This window comes from Larimichthys crocea, chromosome XIV, assembly GCF_000972845.2.
Source record: "Larimichthys crocea isolate SSNF chromosome XIV, L_crocea_2.0, whole genome shotgun sequence".
In the NCBI taxonomy this organism is placed as follows: domain Eukaryota; kingdom Metazoa; phylum Chordata; class Actinopteri; family Sciaenidae; genus Larimichthys; species Larimichthys crocea.
In genome coordinates, this window is record NC_040024.1 from 13,087,389 (window position 1) to 13,103,236 (window position 15,848).

Genomic DNA, 15,848 nt, shown 5'->3' on the forward strand with positions numbered 1-15,848 from the left:
TCAGTCGATGTCTTGCAGCATAAGTTTGGCTGTTTGTGTTTGTGTTATTGTCAAAACATCCTAAACAGTGCTTATATAATACTAATATAAGTTAATAATAACTAAATAAATTAATATATTTACCCAAATACAGACTTAAATTTTTGCTAAAAGCTAAATAATGACTAGGGACGCAACTAACATTTATCTTCGTTACTGATTAAACTGCAGATTTAAGTTATTTTTTTTGTCTATAAAATGTTAGACAATTTATTTTTTTTAATTTGCATACTTTGTCTGAGTAAAACTCTAAAACCATAAGATGGCTATTTGCTGTTATATGTGACAAAGAAAAGCAGCTTTGGTTGAAACAGGTAACAAAATATTTGCAAATTTTCTGTCCATCAACTCACAACTCTAACAGTTCCCTCAAGCTGAGCACAAATCTATGGCTATTTGAAGCAAGAGATTTTGTTTAGTAATAAGCATGTGCACCAGTGTGCCTCATTCATGTGTTTTTAATAAGATATCAAAATCAGACACCGTGGCATCAATACTTGGTGGTATTTAACATTCATCGTCGTTTTGGTCTTTCCATTGGAATTTGAATTGCCAAGAAGAATAACCAGCCTCATTCTTGAGGTCTGTACAAGTCTGCCTTTGTAGTAAAATAAGTTTTTAATGAAGTCAAGAAAATCTGACACCTTCCAGGTTTAAAGGTCTTGGCTCTGTGTGAAAACAAGAACCCTGAATACTGGCTTTTCAAGCATAATACAGTTTTGTTGTGCCTCTGACTAAACACTGTCACATGACACTATGCGACCACGCTGATCGCAATCACCCTCCTTGCCTTGGTTACCATGGTTACATAAAGCTTGGGCTTTGTGTTCTTGCAAAATCTTCTTGGAAACCAAAGAATTAAGTCAATTCATGTAAAAAAGAAGCTCCATCAACAAAATGAGAGACAGACAGAGAGAGAGCAGGTACTGTTGAATATACGATCTCTTTAATAAAAGACATTACAGTGTGACATTCAGTGACGAGCTGGAATGATATTGCTTTAGTGGCTTACAGTACGAACCCAGCACAGCCAGTGTGTGCTCTTACATTACATTTCAAATAAATCCTGGAGAACACAAGTCTCTAATTCTGTAAATCTACATTCAAATCCACTCAAAATGGTGAAAAGAAATTGTGTATACACAATCCACGATGGAGAGTATCGCACAAATGGATGGACTTTACAAGCACCAGATATTAGGAATGACCAAACAACACACAAGAGTGATGGGAAGAGACGGGGTGAGCAAAGGGCATGCGGCAGGAAAGGGCAGAGGCAGGGTAAAGCTAGGTTTGGTGGACTGAGAAGTGCTTTGGGAGCAGAGCCATAGATAGTGTTTGGCCATGCAGCCACAGGCAAACTGGCGGCCATCTTTGTGCCATTACAACAGCCTGCAGTTTGTAGTCCTTCATTAATCTTTGCTGTGACTTTAGTGCTAAGTTTGAATTTCAGTTTAAAGATAAAAACCCTTCAAACATCTGAAATACACAGATGCAATATTCTGGGATTCAGGTTTATTTTGCCAGATAGCTGCATCTAATATATGTAGATTATATTATAGAGGTATAGTGGGAGGCAGGGAGGGGTGATTAGATTAGTAGTAGTGATGAGGCAATGACATAGATATTTATAATATTTATAATATCTATGGGCACAGAGTGGGGTGTCGGCGCATGTGTGTGTGCCCAGGGGTTTGTGGGGTGAGGTTAGGGATCAGTGTCTACTTGAAAGACTTGATGGGTGCGGGCACCTTGATGTCCTGGCCTTTCTCCAGTCTCTTCTCGCACTCAATCAGGTAGTTGACGCCATCGACCACGGTCTGTACCAGCTGGACCTGAGGGAGGGACACATCACATTTATTGTATCCATTACTTCATGAGAAAAATAATCAGATGAACATAAAACTCTTCTGCTTAATGTTGCTCCACCTGGATGTTTGACCTTTACTGTGCACAATGATGCAGAGTATGGATGTTACAGACACAGCTCAATATAAACACAGGCAGCCAGCACTCAAAACTGAGCTGGGTATGATATAAATGTAATATACATGTAGTTGCACAGTTTGAACATGGAAGGCACCACGCAGGATATCTTTTGCATACTTTATCTCAAATTTAAAAAAACATATGTCCTTAAATACCTATTATGGAACTTTTCTACCATTAAATAACAGATTTAACATCATGTTGATGCTACACTGACTTCATAATAATCAGGTGAATGGTGTCATTCTCACTCTATGCCCTGGAATTTTATGCTCAGGGTACGATCACTCACAGGAAGAACATAACACTTCATGGTATCAAGTCACACACCACCAACTATTTCTCTGATTTTGGTGAAACTGGATCATATTTTATGGAGAAAAAGTTTTCTGCTTTTCTCTCTGATGTCCTCCGGCTGCTCCACCTCAACTCTCTGTGATTTACAGAGTTTCCTGATGGACAGTGAAGTAAACTGCTGCCAACTGTAGCTGCTGTTAGATAATATTATATTATCAGTTTGTTAGCCAGGTTCAGAGCACCGAGGGAGTGTTAGTGTTTGGTCCACAGGCGTTTTGGACCACTGGGAGGGAGGTTTTTAGTCCTGGGGTGTGAGGGAATGCAGAACCGGAGCTGGGCAAGAGGACGGAGGCAAAAAAAAACCCTAAGGGGACGTTGACGGAGGAAGCTAAGAAGAGAAAAGGAGAGAGTGAGTGAGCAAGAAGCCGCTGGACAAGTGGAAATGTGGGACTGACTTTTAGTGGTTGGTGAGCGCTTGGTGAAATAAAACACAGACGCCGAGCTAGGCTGACTGCAGCTGGACAGTCAGTAATATTAGCTGCTGCTATGTCTTGTGTTGTTGACCTTGTTAGTAGTAGTAAATAAAAAGTAGTAATCAGAACGAATACACAAGTACAGCAGTCCATATTTACCACAGTAGTGTTACACTCTGAAACTGCTGACAACAAATCGCAAAAACACAAAACACAAAAGCACAAGAACACTCTCTTCTCCACTCCTCACAAGCGCAATTTAGATCTACTTTGTCTGAAACAACAGCAACAACAAACCTGACTGTTTTGACCACGTTGCTATTTGGGCTAAAAAACAAAAATCCAACTTATTGACTTAAAACATTCAGCTGACTGTGGTGTAGTTGCTGTCTGATACATACTGATGCACACCCTGTCAGTGACAAGTCTGAACAAACAACTCCAGTTGAGCAATTTTTTGCTCTGTTAATTAAAAAAAACATTACTCACACACTTTGTCTTCACTCTTTGCAGTTCTACACAGGTTTCCCTACCTCAGAATGTCCCAGGCGGTCCAGGTTGGAGATGTCGAACACACCTCCTACAGCTGCGGTGTCCACGCCGCCTGTCCCTCGCTTCTGCAGACGCAGATTGCTCAGGATCTTGCTGAAGCGGGCATCCTTGGGGTCAGGGGAAAGAAGTTATTCTACAGTTTCAAAGCACTTTAATGTGCAAAGAGATTTTTTTTCTTCAAGGTATCTTTCTGACATTTTGAACTTTTATCACCAACATGTTATTAACTGAATATGTTTTAGCTAGAATAAAAACAGAGCTTTTCTGTGTGGATTGTCCATTGATTTTGTATCGTACCATGTTTTTGTTCTATCATTGTGACACAAATTCAAGATTCAAGATTCAAGATTCAAATATAGTAAGAAAGAAAAATCCCCCACTATCTACTGAGGCACAAGTATCAATTATTTTCTAACTGTTGTGCTACCTTGCTCAACAGAGGCAGCTTGACGTGGACCCCGGCCCTGAGCCCAGTGCCCAAGTTGGAGGGGCAGGTGAGGACGTAACCAAGCCTCTCATTCCACATAAACTCCCAGCCTCTCTCCTGGATCAGACGCTCCACCTTAGAGGAAGAGAGATCGCAACACAGTGCGTGTTTCATTCACAAAACCTTGGTATGTTTGATGGATGTGTATGTAGCGAACACAGTTTACATAACACGTTGTTCGTATGTGTTGATTTAGGATATTTCAGAGCTGACAGGCAAAGAATGCAGAGTTAATTTGTATGACTGTTAATGAAGTCTGGTGGGAGGGGGCTGACATAAACACATAAGCAGGTGTTGCATTGCTTGTCCTTTGCTCACTCTCTAATGAGGAATTTGGACTGCCTGGATAAATAATTTATGTTTGCACGGCCATGTTTGGACAGTGTGTCTTCGTGCGTCTGCATACAGGCTTTATTTTCATGGCAGGGCAAAGTCTAGGATGAGCAGTTTTTCGCTTCTGCAAGCATAGACTACATATTTCTACACTGTTAATGCCCTCTTTGTCTGAACAGCTGTCTGTTACAGCTGCTGATGAAGATGATGTGCCCAAGTGCACAATGGTCCACTATGATCCAGTGAGCTGGTTAAATCACAACTGCAAAACCACTTCTGTGCACATCAAGTTGGTTGGTGGCGATTCTTGTTTATGTGTGACATCCTGAGATGCTTCGGAAACGTCCAAATCAGAGTGAAGAATCTTTGGCCAATTAAAAAGTTGAGCCTCTATTTCCTCAGTCCTAGAAATAGTCTCGCTCTCATGTCAACATCATAAACAATCCACATGCATGTATAAACATAGCCTTACCTCCTTGAGGCCTCTGCAAAACCTATCGAAGACTCTCTTCATGTTCCCTCCCTTCTCCATGGAGATGACCCTGGTGTGATCCTCCTCATTGATCCAAATCAGGAAAGTCTTCTCATTGTTGTGCCTGCACAAAGACAAGTTATATCGAGTTATACAGTATTGATCCCCGTGGGTCAGAGCGTCCCAAGGAGCAGTGGACGCACACAGTGCAGCACCCAGGAAGGGCTCATTTATTCAGACGCAGTAACACAGCGATCCCTTTTTAACCTTATTGGCAACGTTAATACATTTACTGGTTCTCATCATAAATAAACAGTACTCATACATAAATCAATGCTTGAATCTTTTTTCCAGACTAATCAATACAGAAGTGATATTTTAGAAGCCTATTAGAGGGCGGGAGTAGGATAATTTAATAATGTAAGTAGAGATTGGTGATGTGTTTTCTCTATTAAAGGAGCCATTGAGAAGAGAAGAGGCCATGAAGCATCAGTCACTGAGGATAATGCTTGTTTTTGCAGCAGGTCATTGACTCTTGTGTTTCTCAAAGTGGTCTTGGACTGAAAGTCATTAAATCCAATTTTTCAATAAAATGCACTGCTGTTCCTGATTTGAAGGCACTGTGCTGGATGGAGATCTCATGCGCTTACATGCAGGTGAAGTGACATAACACTTTGGAGCATCGGTTCCTGTTCATGAAGGAGTAGCTGATGGAAAACCTTCAGTACTCAAGAAATATAATATAAACTATCAGACTCATCATGACAAAAAATACAACAACTGACAAAGCCAAAGCAACACCCTGAGGGTGAAGACAAACTGTGGCAGATAGGATTCAGAGCTAGCTGGCGATTTGGAGCCAAATCAATGAATTCATAATTTGTTGCATGTTCAGTTCCAACTGATGAGGCCATCGCAGACGTTGCTCAGATATCTCACCAAGCCACCATCCATGCTGACCTTCTTAACTTTGCTAGAGATTCAGTAAGGTAATGGATAGGTTACAGAGGTAGTTGGGGAGAGGAAGGGAGAGAGACAGAGAAGTTAGAAAGAAGGATAGAATGACAGAGAAGGATGAATGAACCAAAAAAAGGAGTATTAAAAGGATGGTGTGGGCGGTGACAAGCAAGAATTAGAAAAAGTAGAGCAGAACGTATGGGAGGGAGAGAATGAGCCAGAGAGAAAAGCAAAGCTTCCAACGGACCTGAAAGGAGAGATGAGAGAGAGATGACGTGAAGGTGAATTATTAAGGAGAGGCAGGCTGATACGGCTGGCAGAGGGAGAAAAGAGGGAGGCTGGTGATTGATTTTGGCTGGCTGACGCGTTGCATTGGGCTATTCCTGGGTACATACTGAAACTCAGTGCTGAGGGAGCATTGTCCGCATTGCTAATACACCTCCACCACAGCTCAGCTGAGGGGAGATGACATTACTGGTGCAAACTGTGCCAGGTTAGAAATGAATGGGAGTTCATAAAAGCCTTAAAAGTGAAAGATTAAGGCACAAATTCTTCACAGAAAATTGTTTAGTTTTCATATCTAACAGTCTTAAAAGATTGGCCTAAGTAAACTAGGCTAATCTTTAAAGACAGAGGGGAGATAGATGTATGCAGTGTTTAATGTCAATAAGCCAGGATCTTCCTCCAAAGAGAAAACTGAAGACATCCCAAAAACCAGATGAAAACTGGCAAAATATATGAAATGAAAGAGAGATAGATAAAGTCTTCCACCTGATGATTAAATCCAATAAAAATACTAATTCGTCTTTCTGCTTTTATCTTTTGACTCCTTAAAAACTGACGACCCGAAATGGTCAGTCTTTATGGAGGCAAAAAATGCCCCTGCCTGTTTTAAGCAATCTGTTATTTGACCTTCACTGAAGAAAATGTATGTGCAACTTCACGGTCCTTTGCAAAATACTTGGAAAAGTTGCACAGAAAAAAATCAGAGCTAACAATCTGACCTCAAGATCATAACTCGATGTCCAAAGTTACAGAATTTAAAATCTCAAACTCATTTTGACAAACGTATTCATGTATCACACCCATCACAGCCAGGCCTCTTGCATAATACTGGGCTACCAATAGATACAATGGGGAGGCTGTCTACACAAGATTTACAAGATATTAATTTTCTATACATGAACTGTTCATGGCGTGCGCATACAATAATACCATTACTCTGTCTTGTCCTGACTTGAATGAAGATGTTTTCTTGATCAGCCAGAAACTTCTGTTCATGTTTTTTTTTCCACTTACCAGATACCACGGGCGTCTGGCCAGTCACGAGCCATGCCTGCACACGTCAGCAGGGGTGACACGGGCTTGTCAAACAGGAAATGGTCCTATTGTAAATACAGAGAACAGCGGTTTTATACTCATATCAACAATGGCTAAGACTGAAGCAGTGAAAGCTTAGGTTGGACAGTATTGTCACGGGGAGACAGAAACGAGGGAGTGAGACTTGAGAATTCAATAATCTGGTCAATCTTTTTCATTGTGGGTGGGAGAAAAATGCCTTTGCAGGCACGGCCCACATCCATTTCTGATTACATGTGATGACATTGTCTGCTCCTCTTCCCCCCTCTGCTAGTCAATTCAAGTAAAGTCAGTTTTATTTCTATTGCAGTGTACACCAGCCTCCATCCTTGACACTTGATTTGGATTATAAAAAAACAGAGGGGCGATCCCTTCCCAGGAGAGACAGACAAAATAAACCAACAAGATAAAACTTAGTATGAGCAATCATGATGACAAAATGAATTATGATGATAAAATTAAAGATAAACATGTATGAATAATACCATCTACCATCTCCATCTGAGTACTGCAGCAACCCCGCCTCACTTACATCAATGAGTTGTTGCTGCTCCTGGTCTGTCATAAGAGTGAGACTGTAGTACTTCCCGGCCAGGTCGTCCTTCAGGCCGGCAAGGGCGTCAACCACCACCCTCTCCACCTCCCTGCGCTCTGCCCGGGTGCAAGCTGGGGGCAGGCTCAGCCCCCGGATACTGCGGCCTGTTCTCACCCTGGATGACAGCACATAACGGTCATCAAAGTGGCCCGACTGGAGCTGAAACAAAGACAAACAAGGAAATATTTTTACATACAACAGCATGTCTTTTAATTGGAACTTTACGGAATTTTATGTTTCATAATGCGGCAAACATTTTCAATAGGTGACAAATCAGAACTGCAGGTGGACCAGTGTCCAGGCTTCTTTACTATATAATACATGCAAAATGTGGTTTGGCATCGTCTTGTTAAAATAAGCAAGGCCATCCTTGAAAACATATGTTGCTCCAAAACCTGTATATACTGTTCAGCATTAATGGAGCCTTCATTAATGTGAAGGTTACCCATCATCACCCCCATACCCTCACAGGTGATAGCTCCTGAACTGTGCGCTGATAACAAACCAGATGGTCCCTCTCCTCTTTAGCCTGAAGAACTCAGCATCCATGATTTCCAAACAGAATTTCAAATTCAGACAAATGGTCAGACCACAGCACAGTTTTCCACTTCACCTCAGTCCTTCTTAAAAGAGCTCTGGCCCACGTTCTTACTTTGTTGCCCTATTTGCCATCACAGGCTTTCACAGAGTGTTGAACCCGTCCCCATCTTTACTGCACAAACACTTAGCCTCTCTGGATGCTCTAACAGACCTGTTGTCAGTTGACCTCATTCATTGTAAGAGTTTCCTTTTAGCATTTCACAACCCGTCCAGTCTTTGTTGCCATTGTCCAACCTTTTTTTTTTAAATCTGTTGCTGGCATCAACGTCTTAGTTTCAACACTTCTAATATCACTTTGTGTTATATTCTAAAAAAAAAAAAAAGGGGGTTTAGGTTTATTTACATTTTACACAGAGTGACAACTTTTTTGGAGATGGGGTTGTATTCAGTCACTGTCCTGCAGAATGAGACAATCTCTCTGTCAAGAAGCCCTGTGAGAGTATTACCTTACTGGAATCCAGGTCGGTGGGGTGTTTCATGGTATTGGGGTCATAGCCATTGTGCCTCTCTTTGATGATGGGGTCCAGCAGTTCTGCAAATACCTGAGACAGACCCAGAAGTTAAGAACATAAACATTTAAGACTTTTAAGTGTTTGTTTGTGTGCTAACTATTAAACAATGGATAAAGACTTCTACCTGGATTCACCTCACCAATGTATGCCATGAAAACAGTATGGGTGTCTGATATTTTACAAAATCAGTACACACATTTGTTGCAGCAGTAATACCACACCCATATGACTACAATAAGAACAACCCACATATGTAAAAAGCAGGGTAGCTGTATGGATGAATCACTGCACATATCCGAGCTACTGTGTGATAAACAGCAGTTATAATTCTACATAAACAATCATTAGATATCAGCCAAATCATAGCCTACGACAAAGGAAAAGAAACAAGTCTTGATGTGGTCACAAACTTTTATTTAATTAAAATGTCTTGTCTTTGCACTTAGATACATTCAGCAGTGATGCAACCTGGAATCTTCTGGAATGACTCAACCCTCCATGGCGTAATGTCCATGATGTTAACACTCCCACTGATTGCTCCCAAAACACCACAGTTATTACGATGGAAAAAAATATATACTGACGACTGTAAGGAGGCCTCTAAAGGAAATCAAATTAAAATGGAAATGTAGTTAGAGCCTCACTATAGACACTGAGACATCCCAAAAGAGGTGTCCTAGCCAAAAACTCCCTTTCCTGTGCTGTAACACTTCTTCCTCTGAAACAGGACAGGGAGGCTGTTGGACTGTTGTTGTTTTGTTGTACTATGGAAAGTTTCTCAATCATTTATCATTTCTGATGAATAAAGAGTTTTCGTCAATGTTGAAATTGTCGTAACAGGAAGTTGGGTTGGGAAAGGAATGCAACATGCAAACTCATGACAGTTTCTACTTTGCAGTACTGATCTTTTATTTTCTGCAGTTTTGGACTTGCATGTGTGTGTTTAAAAAGGTGCGATCATGTCTGACCTCGTAAGACTCCTCGTCTCCCGCTACCATGCCAACAGTCTTGATGAAGGGGTGCCCAGGGTTGTCCACGCCCGTCTGGATGGCCTGGTCCAGTGTGTAACCATTGGGAGTGGCCTTATCACACAGCTTGGCATAGATGGCAGGTGTCAGGTTACTTGCCATGCAGTTGTTGTGTTTGCGCAGGTCAGGGTACTCCGCACTGCACAAATACAAAGAAGAGATAACATACTGCCGCACTGCTTTTTAAAAATGAGAAAGAAAATAACCATGTAAGCTGTGGAGCTGTGCCCTTGGAGCAGGTGCAGAGAGTGTGACTCACTTCAGGACACTTCTACCTGGCACATCTACAAGTAACTGGAATTTAAAACTGTGACCTTCTGGCTCCGAGACAGCTGCTGTGAAAGACTAGTTTAAACATAGATGATATAGGGCACACGATGGGACTGATATTACCAATTGTATTGGAATTTAAAAAACGAACTTAGTGCTATGTAACACACTTTACATTGAAGGTGACTGATTGTGGTGGCTGGAAGCTGAAAAACAGCCCCGCAGAGTGCTATGTGATAATTATATTTATGATTATGTTGTTTCATCATATTGTATCATGTCAAACACATGGTGTTGAAAAAGTATGGAAGTATGGAGATTAAAGGTGCCGTTGTTTTAATGCTGATGAAGAACAGAGTTTTGAAATAATGAAGCTGATTTACCAAAAACAGACTAATGACTAATAGACCTCTACTTTCAAATGCATTATTTAGGCTGTCAGGCAGGCTGGTATGGAAACCTGCTGTCAAAGACTGGCTTTTATCCAGACAAAATGCATTCTTGTGGCCAAGGATGGAGGGAAATAAGGTCTGGCATGACGAAGACTCAAACTGCAGAGGCAGACTAATCAGCTTATGGGTTCCTGTCTCCTGCCAAAAAATTAAGAGAGAGCTAAGACATTTCAATTTAAAATGACACAATAACTGCACGTTCCCAACTTTACAAAGCATTACAGATGATGAGATGGGTATGCACAGAGATGCATGTCATGGATGGACAATGATCAAAGTCTAATGTGCTTGGTCTGTTGGTCTGTTTCCATCATTGTAGTAAAACCTGGCTTATTGCCTTATTTCTACATTTCCTGGTCTATTACACAAAGGAGCAAGATCCTCTTTCTTCGACAACAATGAGCTGAGGTGATAGTTAACACTATCTGTGAATGACGAGGAGAGAGATGCAATGTAAGCTGCAGCCTGATCAGGGTACCAATCCTTTATACAGCCAGGAAAACACAGGTGTCTGCAGACTCAAAATGTCAGCTTAATGCTGGCAAAGTGTATCAGTCACATTCAGATCATCATCACACTGAGTGTGCACAAACATGATCAAACTGCAGCGTGCATTGGTATCTGTTACATGTCGGGATTTAATTAAGGCAATGAGCTCCCTGTCTAAGGTGCTGGGACAAGTCTGTCTGAGAGGAACGATGGCGTATCGCTGTTTACTGAACTATCATGCGTGGCGATGCAGTCAAGAGGAAGTTCCAGCAACTATTTGAATATTTATGCAATCACAAACACAAAGCAGCTCTATCCATACAGGCTTGTAACAATCTCGATATTAGTGATTTTTGTGTAAAGACTCTCAGCTCTTTTGGTGTAACTGGTGTATGACTGTTGCAACACCCTGGGTGGGGTTTTATATGCCAATCTGAAGGCAGATAAGGTTAATCTGATAAATGCTTTAGAATGCCGTCGTGCTGTGGGACACGTACACACGACACACCTCAGCTTGTCTGTCTTTCCGTCACACACATTAATCATCAGTACAAATTACTGCACAGCTTTCCACAGTGGGTGTGTTGTACTAGTTGTAGCAGCGGGTCTGTGTAGTATGTGGTTTTCTCTTGTGTCTTTTGGTCTATGACTAATAAAACAAACATTTCAAACAGTTGCTCCCCACACAGAGATGTAGTCTAGAACTACATAGTGCGTTTAAAGTGAATGTCGAACAGCTCTTATTACAGTACAGTACACGTGTACAAACATCATTCAAACTTCAAAATATGCCACTTTTTCTGCCAGTTTTGCTGCATTAAAATGAATGTTCTCACTCCTGACTACTTATTCACACGTTTAGCTAGAAACTCTCAAATGTTTCACATCTTACAGACATTTCAGGTATCATGCCTCTTCCCACTCATTCATACATCCTCATAGAAACTCCATTCAAACTTTCAAATGTTCATGACCCTTTGGACACTCTCATGAGCATTTAACTTTTCCATATCTTTCAGACTTTTCACATAATTCACAGTTCAAATTTCATGAAAATTTCAACCCTTAGTCTTTAGTCTTCAGGATTAGTCTGTATGGGACGGACTGGAGATCTGGAGAAGTCTCCACAAACATCATTTCCACATAAAAATGTAAATGAGTTTTTATGCAATAATAAGCTAATAAACCTTTTTCACAGCAGCCATGAGATAGTAGGTAAACACAGGTAAGTAAGTACCAATGATACTCATTAAGGTTTGGTTCCATTTAGTGCAGCAGAGACTTTCCAGCGAGCCAACATGCAGCACAGCAGCACCCTGACTCTGTCTGAGCTGAATGGAACTGAACCTTAATATCATTTGTTACACACTGCACCTTTAAAACCAGCTATGCAGTTTGGCTCCCAGCTTACACCAATGACCGTAACAATGCATTTAATATTATATATATTATCTATATTTATTATATATATATATAATATATATATATATATATAGGTTATTATGTTTTACATTTTTCATCATTTAACCACTTCACTCCATCTGAGTCTCCTTAACTTTAACCTTCAAATGTCAACTTTAAACCCAGGTCATAATAATTGGACCCTTTCCAAATGTGCCAGCTCTGTCATACAAATCAAAGGCAGCTATGCAGCTGCATGCAGTTTGAATATCCCATTTATCAGTGATATTATTCAGCATCTAATGCCAGCAATACACGCACCATTCATGCCGCAGTTTATTCACACATTATAGATTATTCTTTGGCTGACATGTTTCATGTATGAGACACAGGGGCCGGTCACCGTCCATCATCCTCGATCATCGCCCTTTTTCATCAGTGTTGTGTGTGAAGGACGTAATTACACACAATTAGTGTCAATGACAGACTTTATCACTCAACAACACTTATTATCTAACAAACATAATCATATAACGTGGCTGCTTGGAGCTGGGCCGGCGGGGATAACGTTACCTGGCGGGGTAGCTCCTGCGGACAGGGACTCCGGCGCTGACATGTTCCCGGTGGAGCAGAAACCCGACTGTTACCGAGCCACCGACCAGAGACAGGAGCCCGACGTTTCGTTTGGAGGACAGGATTCTGGAGAAGCTGCTGGCCATGTTTGTTTCCTCTGAAGGCGTTATAAATTTTAGAAAAATTAAAAACGTATTATTCCACGTTCACACGGAGGGAGGAGGGACAGGTGAGCGTCAGTGATGAAGAGCCTCTGCTGGAATGAAGCGGGGAGCACGGTTTAACCGGAGCGACGTCAAAACCGACGCAGACACACGGGGCGAGAGCGGAAGTGTAGCTCTATTTTCAAAATAAAAGCACAAGCTGTGCCAAGGCCACCTGTCTTTAACCTCTTTGTTTTTGTCAGGTTGTTTTGTCGTTGGCAATGAAATTCTCCTGTTCCCTCCAACAGTGCTCCTACATACATATGTGTATGAAGATATTAAAAATAAAATAAGATACCAAGTCAAATAAATAGTGCAGGCATAAATAATATAATCTTAAAAATAAATAAATAACCGCTTGCCCTTATTAGGGTCATGGTGGGCCTGGAGCCTATTCCAGCTGATTCAAGTTATTTCTGTGACTGATTGTCATTGTGAGTTTTTCTTTCATTAAACGAAGGGTACCAACAATTTTGTCCACGTGTGTATAATCTGTTTTGAACCTGATGTCAAATTAGAGCAGTTAAAGAATGAAATTAAACTAAACTAAACTAAACTAAACCAACTGAACTAAACTAAACCAGCTAAACTAACCAAACCAACTAAACTAAACCAACTAAAATACACCAACTAAACTAAACTAACACAACTAAACTAAACCAACCAAACTAAATCAACTAAACTACACCAAACTAAACTAAACTAAACTACACCAAACTAATCTAAATCAACTAAACTAACTAAACTAAACCAACTAAACTACACCAAACTAAACTAAACTTCACCAAACTAAACTAAACTATACCAACTAAACTAAACTAAACTAAACTAAACTAAACTAAACTTAAAGGACAAACAAACCAACATCATCTGTCAGTCTTGCACTTCTGCAGTAATCTTTCTACTTTCATTCCCTGAGGCACAGCTCAGTTAAGATGAGGAACACATTTTGGAAATCCTCTTTATAAATCTCTGCAGGACAAAAGGCAAATATTCTGCACTGAGGAGAATCTCAAGAAGTTATTCCCTTTTGTCTCACTGCCACACAGAGACCCACAAAAGGGTTAGGGTTATTGTGAAAGTTGCTCGTACAGGAAGTCACGTCTCTTTTCGCTGCCAGCTTGACAGTTGTGTGGACGTGTGTGATGTGAATACTGAAGGACACCAGAGAACAGGGCTGCAGCATTCAAAGGTTTCACATCACACCGGCCAAAAGCACTGAACAGCCCAGAAACAAAGAGTACAGCCACTCATTCTCTCCTTTCAGCTGAGAGCATTTAAACTTATCACAAGGTTAATGGAGTCATTTATACCATTAAAACTGCAACTGCAACTTCCTCATAACGACGAGTCACGGCTGGTTTGATATTCTGGGCTCAGCTATGAAAATGGAAATGTAAAGGTTTATCCAATGAGAAAACTGCGTGTCACTAAAGGTAAAACAAGAAGGTAAACTGTGACCTCCAAGAAATCAGAAAGAAATTCAATATTTTAAAGATTTTGATCTATTAGAATCCTTCAAAGTCTGATCTCATGTAATGGTATAGATATTTATTCATATTGACATTAGTTCAGATTGTGGGTCTGCAGACACTGAGCTCATATTTTCATGGTACTAATCTTAATAATAAAAATAAGAAGGATTAAGCTGTACTGCATATAACTCAAACTGTCAACTGTTTGGCACCACAGACATCAGATCAGCTTTCCACCTCTAGCTATTAGCATGTTCCACACATGCTGTTGGTGCATACAACTCTACTATAATGTGTCTTATTTTCTGTCAGTTCTTGTTCTTGTTTAAAAAAAAAAAAAACCCTTAACATGAAAAAAAACATCACCAAAAAAACAGGTTATACAGTTTTATATTCAGGCCGAGCTCCTTCTGGAGGATAATTCAGTAATCTGAGGATTGAGCAGGAAATAGTGAGCAAACAATACTCCGATCAAAGTTCATGTCACATTTCTGCAGCACATGGACTGAGTTTGCAAGATGCAGGATGTATTTGAACAACTACTACTACCAGGAAAAGCCTGTGATGGTAAATTTACAGTGCCCATAAAATGCAATCACTTCAGCTGCACTTGTTTTATTGTTTTACAACACTGAAGCACAGCGGCTGTAACTGTATGTTGTTGATGCAACATGAGTGATAAAACACATGTATCCATAGAGCAAGTATTAGCCTCTTTTACTATTATAAATCATATCTGTGAAGTGAATTGTGAAATAATAATTTACATAAAGATAGTGTGTGTGCAATCTGGCCATGTGTTATGATTGATTTTTTTTTTGAAGCTAGCCTCCATAAGTACACCAAAGAACTAGTACAAAATGTTAATGCTGTGGAGAAGTCAAGTCAGAGTACAGACCTGAATACAATCAATCATTTGTGGCAGGATTTGAAAGCTGCTGTTTAGTCACAGCCCCCACACAACATCACAGAGCTGGCACAGCTCATTTGCAGTTTCCAGATGTGCAAAATACAGACTGATCCAAAGACTGGACACCGACATGAAGAAAGTGAACACTATTATACTTCAGACTAATTTACTGATCGCACAAATCACTAATTTAGTTTCATGATTGCATTTTAGATCTTTTTGTATAAAATTTGTTGTCACCTTGACAGATTGTGTCCGTGTCAAAAACAATAAATCTGTGATTCAGCAGCGCTTTTCACAGCAGACATTTTGACTTACGTGATCATCACAGGTTACTAAAAGCATTGACAATGGCTCTGTTGTATTTGAGTGAGCCAACATG

The 15,848-nt window shown here is 40.5% G+C and overlaps 1 protein-coding gene across 1 annotated transcript; it reads right to left on the reverse strand.

Annotated features, from left to right (window-relative positions):
* Window positions 1-963: 963 nt before the first annotated feature.
* ckmt1 (creatine kinase, mitochondrial 1) lies at window positions 964-13,190 on the reverse strand. Its single transcript, XM_010735210.3, has 9 exons — window positions 12,879-13,190; window positions 9,634-9,832; window positions 8,600-8,695; window positions 7,491-7,712; window positions 6,899-6,984; window positions 4,643-4,766; window positions 3,778-3,912; window positions 3,332-3,457; window positions 964-1,874 (listed from the first exon to the last, which is right to left on the reverse strand). Exons 1-9 carry the CDS (start codon window positions 13,022-13,024, stop codon window positions 1,761-1,763), a joined length of 1,248 nt encoding a protein of 415 aa, XP_010733512.1. The 5' UTR covers window positions 13,025-13,190; the 3' UTR covers window positions 964-1,760.
* Between the last annotated feature and the right edge of the window lie 2,658 nt (window positions 13,191-15,848).

Coding starts and splice junctions, on each gene's coding strand:
- ckmt1 (XM_010735210.3), bottom strand. CDS start 13,024: ATGGCCAGCAGCTTCTCCAGAATCCTGTCCTCCAAACGAAACGTCGGG. Junction 6,985..7,490: donor AGCAGCAACAACTCATTGAT/GTAAGTGAGGCG, acceptor TATTTACAATAG/GACCATTTCCTGTTTGACAA. Junction 4,767..6,898: donor CCAGACGCCCGTGGTATCTG/GTAAGTGGAAAA, acceptor GTCTTTGTGCAG/GCACAACAATGAGAAGACTT.